Source organism: Dipteris shenzhenensis, chromosome 2 (assembly GCF_047967505.1).
Source record: "Dipteris shenzhenensis isolate YYH24624 ecotype China chromosome 2, Dip_SZ_1.0, whole genome shotgun sequence".
Classification (NCBI taxonomy): domain Eukaryota; kingdom Viridiplantae; phylum Streptophyta; class Polypodiopsida; order Gleicheniales; family Dipteridaceae; genus Dipteris; species Dipteris shenzhenensis.
The window spans coordinates 10,981,250-10,986,477 of NC_141597.1; the positions used below are offsets into that span (position 1 = coordinate 10,981,250).

At 45.4% G+C, this 5,228-nt stretch overlaps 1 protein-coding gene across 1 annotated transcript; it reads left to right on the forward strand.

The window, feature by feature from the left end:
* Nucleotides 1–1,372: 1,372 nt before the first annotated feature.
* On the forward strand, nucleotides 1,373–3,970 carry LOC147904320 (G-type lectin S-receptor-like serine/threonine-protein kinase SD2-5). Its single transcript, XM_087391179.1, has one exon. The coding sequence runs from the start codon at nucleotides 1,373–1,375 to the stop codon at nucleotides 3,968–3,970; it is 2,598 nt and encodes an 865-aa protein (XP_087247305.1).
* The last annotated feature ends 1,258 nt before the right edge of the window (nucleotides 3,971–5,228 follow it).

Genomic DNA, 5,228 nt, shown 5'->3' on the forward strand with positions numbered 1-5,228 from the left:
ACAACACAAAAAGTCCAAAATTAATGAAATAGGTGTTTTTTTAGAGATCACATTAGTCTCTAATTCTCCAACCAACACTGCCCCCAAGAGATCGTAAGCTATCAAAACTATGAATAGAGGTAATCATGAATGCCAGCATGTTACTTACTATTCACTACAGTAGATGGCTTTATAGAGTTGCCACCTGATCACAATTTGGCAAAACATAGGCCTTAGGGAATCATTGGTATCTTCAAGAGGCCACTTTCTCGCCAGGATTTGCTATGTAAGGCTATAGAAAGGCATCTACCCAAAGCTTTAAGCAGAAGCACTATCTACTATAAATGAGCATTATATGCTGGGTAATTTTGGATGCCAATGAGATCTCTAGCCCCCCCTCCCCCACATTAAAATGAAAGTTCAATGTGGTAGACAACTTAAGGTCCTTTCACTTCATTACGCTCATGGCATCTCTTAATGAGAAAAACCTTAAATATAATGACTTTTTCCTCTCTATACAAGGACACTATCATCTTTCCGGTGGAGAGAGAGAGAGAGAGAGAGAGAGAGAGAGAGAGAGAGGGAGAGAGAAGGGGAGGATGGATTTCACTAAGTGTTGTTATCTTTATGCTTTAAACTCTTAACTAAGCAAAACACTAAGTATTGTTATCTTTATGCTTTAAACTCGAACAAAGAAAAAGCTTGAATATAGTATCCTTTTCCTATATAGATAGGGTATATGTAAAGACGTTTACCTTGAGCCTATTATCTGATAACCTTTTGGTGGATACTCTTTATGCTTAATGAAAATTACATGTGGATTATTTTTATTGGTGTTATTTATCTAGCTGTTTTTTTCGTCTTCTAGGTGATGATGTGTCATAATGTGGTTGTCAAATGTACTCTACTATTTTGTTGAGTTGTATTGTCTGTGTTAAAAGTTGTATATCTAGTTCTTCATGTGTGAGTAGGTTGTTTGTTTAGTTTTGGGTGAGTTTTTGACAGGTTTTTTCATCACTCGAAATCCAACGGCTGGTCAAGGCTTTCTTGGATTTAGAGACTCGTAATGGAACGGCTGAGATCAGATTTCAGGTGCGGGGACTACCACATTTCAATGCAAAAGTACGATCCACTTTCCAACCTGAAGGCTTCAAGGTCGCTAGAAGGTGAACACAAGAAGCTGGACTTCAACCTTGAAAGGTCTAGAAAGGAGGTGGAGATAACTCCGAGGTAGGGGGCCTTGGAAGGTACAGAGTTGAAAGCCGGCAAGGCCAACGAAATGACTTACTGCATGGCCGGCATGCTCGTTTGAAGCCTGTAGGTTACCTAGAATGCTATGCTCTACTTCCATTCGAGTCCTGCCCAGTTCTGCTGGTCCTTGACGTGCACAGCTATGGTGGATCGCATCCCCTCCCTCCTCTTCTTCTTCTTCTTCTTCTTGTTGCTTGCCCCTACCTCCCTTGCTATCTCCTCCTCCATCTTCTTCAATTCCTCCAACCTCTTCTGTGAAGCCACCGACAATACCCGTTACGTCCTCTCCACCCTCTTCCTTTCCAATGGTAACTTCTCCTTCGGCTGCCAGACGCTCGACATCCCCAACCAATTCCACATCTCCGTAGCCGTCACCTCCGCCTATTACCCCGCCGTTCCCATCTGGATTGCCAATCGCGACCTCCCTGTTCCTGTCAACTCCACCTTGAGCTCCGATGCGCACGGTGATGTCGTCCTCTCTAATCCTCAGGGTATCCCCGTTTGGCGCAGTCACATCATCAACGCCGTCGGCATCACGCTCACTGATTCCGGCAACCTCATCTTCTTCGATGCTGCCAACACGACTCTCTCGCAGAGCTTCGACGATCCCACCGATTTGCTTGTTCCCGGGCAGGCTTTGAAGTCCGGGAAAATGCTAATCTCTGGGTTCTCGCCCAAATTTCAGGGCAGTGATGTTCAGGTTACAGGTAATTATACAGCGGTGATGATGGGGGGTGGCCTCGTTCTGTACGTCAATTCCTCGTTAGCGCCGGTTCCGTATTTGGCAGTCGACTATCCCTTGATCATTTCTACTGTGGACGAGATTCGCACTTCTGCTTGTAACCACACAGAATTGCGGCTCACTTCAGATAATCTTACGCAAATCCAAACATCACCCTGTGGTTCGTCTCTTCTCGGAACGGAAGGGGTGGTCCAGTTCGACAGCCCAATCATGTTTGTTCGATTAGATGTGGATGGTAACATCCGGGGGTATCATCCCGATTACGATCCCTTCTTCGACTTGTTCTCCTTTACTGGCCGTGGGCTTTGCGCTCTTCCTAACGCATGCGGGCAGTATGGCATTTGCAATAATGATTCTAACTCGTCGACGAGATGCTCCTGTCCAGGAAACGTCTTAGGTGGTGCTTCTTCTGAAGCGGGAGCGCCGCGCTTTCGTTCCAGCGAGGGTAATACGAGTTGTGTTCCCTGTATTCCCCTGACGTGCAACAATGGAACTGATGAACATGGCTTTCTGGACATGGAAAGAGTGGACTATTTCGCCAATGACTTCATTTCTCCGACGCTGCTGGTCGATTCTTTTGAAGAGTGCAAGGCAGCTTGCTCAGTCAACTGCTCTTGCTTAGCGGCTTTCTACAGGAATAACACTAGAGAATGTTTTCTCCATGACAACGTACTATCCATAATTCAAGTGTCGGACTCCAACCGTATTGGCGCCGTAAAGTACCAAAAAGCCAATTCTAGCGCAAACAGGATGTCGGAGACAAGGCTGATCGTTTGGATAAGCCTGACCTCTGTGGCATCCATTGGATTCTTCGGGATTTGGTACTTCTCCAAACGCAAAGAAAGGGGGGATAGGAAGCTGGCGGACGAGGACGATCTGTTTTCTGCCTTGCCAGGCCAACCTAAACGATTCAATTTCAAAGAGCTACGAGTGGCAACAGCTGACTTCAGCCAGAAGCTTGGGGCAGGTGGGTTCGGCTCGGTGTACAGGGGCAATTTCCCCGACGGCTCGATGGTTGCAGTGAAGCAATTGGAGACCGGGAGCTCGACCCAGGGGCTGAAAGAATTCCGAGCCGAGGTGATTGCTCTTAGCAACATAAATCATCAGAACCTGGTGCATCTGAGAGGCTTCTGTGCAGCGGGATTGCGAAGGCTTTTGGTGTACGAGTATGTACCGAACGGGTCACTGGACACTTGGTTGTTCCGCAACCCTTGTTCGGCCTCGCCCGGGTCGCCGAACATGGTGCTGGATTGGCAAAAGCGGCAGGAGATCGTGGTACACACAGCACGGGGGCTGGTATTCCTACACGAGCAATGCAGGAACAGGATCATCCATTTGGACATCAAGCCACAGAACATACTGCTAGACGAAAAGTTTGTGGCGAAGCTATCAGATTTTGGGCTAGCGAGGCTGGTGAACGAGGATGAGACGAGCGCGATAACGAGGATGAGGGGGACCCCAGGGTACATGGCGCCGGAATGCTTGATACTAACGGATGCAACAGAGAAGAGCGATGTGTATAGCTTTGGGATGGTGCTGTTGGAGGTGGTGAGCGGCAGGAAGAACGTGGACGTGGCGAGGCTTGCTGTGCATGGCGACACCGAAGGATGGTATTTCCCAGCTCTCGCAGCTAGGAAGGTAGAGAATGGCCATTGGCAAGACATTCTCGACCCTTTCCTCCTCCTAGAACCCCTTCAGTTGCCCCAAGCCCTGAGAGTCATCCACATCGCCTTCTGGTGCATCCAAGATGAACCGCACCTCCGCCCCACCATGGGGAACATCCTTCTCATGCTCGAGGGCCATTCCCCTGTCAATCCCCCACCCCTCTCCTTCCACTTCGGCATGCGCTTCCATCACCCTCACACAATTGCCAATATGGCCACCTCTCCTCCTCCAGAGGTGTGTGATCTTGGCGTCCCACATGAAGAGCCTCGCCAAGGACAAGAAGAGGAAGTTTCTCTCAATCAAGTGATCTCCCCTCTTATCATGGTTGACTAATCTCTCTCTCTCTCTCTCTCTCTCTCTCCCCTCCAGAAATGAAGACCTAGTCTTCCATTGTTATACATGTAATTTTAACAATATGAAGGGCACTTGAATAATCAAAGTACCCTAGGAAGAGATGCTCTTAGGTATTGTATTCTAATATTTATGGTTGTCATATTTATGAGAAGTATATGCACTAGAGCCAAAGTAACATCCTCTAGGTATTGCAGTGTTCTAATATTTTTTTTTGTCCTTTATATTGGACAAATTTTCAATGAGCAATAATAGAAGCTCTCTCTCTCCATCTCTCTCTCTCTCTCTCTCTTTCTCTCTCTCTTTCTCTGTGTCTCCAAGTTTGCTTACTTGGATCCATCTTTGTAATTTAGCTTTGCCTCATGGTTTCATTTCCTACTACATATATAAGCACTGCAAGCATTACCTAGGCTTTCATTCATCAGGTACTGTGGGCATCATAGCAAGACCTAAAATTACATGGCAGAGAGAGAGAGGGGGGGGGAGTTTTAATTGCCTCCCAAAAGAGTTTCGAGTTTGTCTATTTCTTGGAGATCCACCTCACAAAATGTTATTGTACCATGGGTTTTTTAATTAAATTTTAGGCTCATAACATTTAATATGATTTAATTTACAATATCAAGATCCGTTTTTTAATTCAAGTTTAGAAAAAGTTTTGTTCATAAGTAAATGGGAGTGGTTTTATGAGGGTTTTATTGGGAACTAATACTTTACGTGAGGATTTTTGAAATACTTTTGAACACACATGATAGCTCATTGTTTCTACATGATATTGAATGAGCTCTATGAACACATAATATATTTAAAACTGTTTAATTGTAATCATTTGACAAAATAATATCTATTTCTTTGCCTATAGACAAACTTCCAATGTTTGCAGGCGATGCTGCTACCACATGCATAGCTAGTAGGGCCATAAACCCCTGACGATTCTCACGAGTCACGTGTGTTTGACCATAGGAAGCAAAGTCAATAAGATGGCCTAGCATGAACTTTGCATATAATTTTTTTGCAAAGTGTAAGTGAAAAGTTCTACTATGTGGTTTCTTTGAATGTATCATCTCAAAAATGCTCACACATAGGTTTCATTGGTGCAATTCTTGATGGGCAATCATCTGTGGCCAACATTGGCACTTGGCAAAACATATTCTATTTGCTCAATGAAGACATGGTTTTTATGTGGTTCCATCCTTGAGGATCATGGCAGGGAAATCACATGTGCCTCTTGTCCCCTTGTTAG

Bases quoted from the DNA above. Each gene is read 5' to 3' on its own strand.
- LOC147904320 (XM_087391179.1), top strand. From the start codon at position 1,373: ATGGTGGATCGCATCCCCTCCCTCCTCTTCTTCTTCTTCTTCTTCTTG.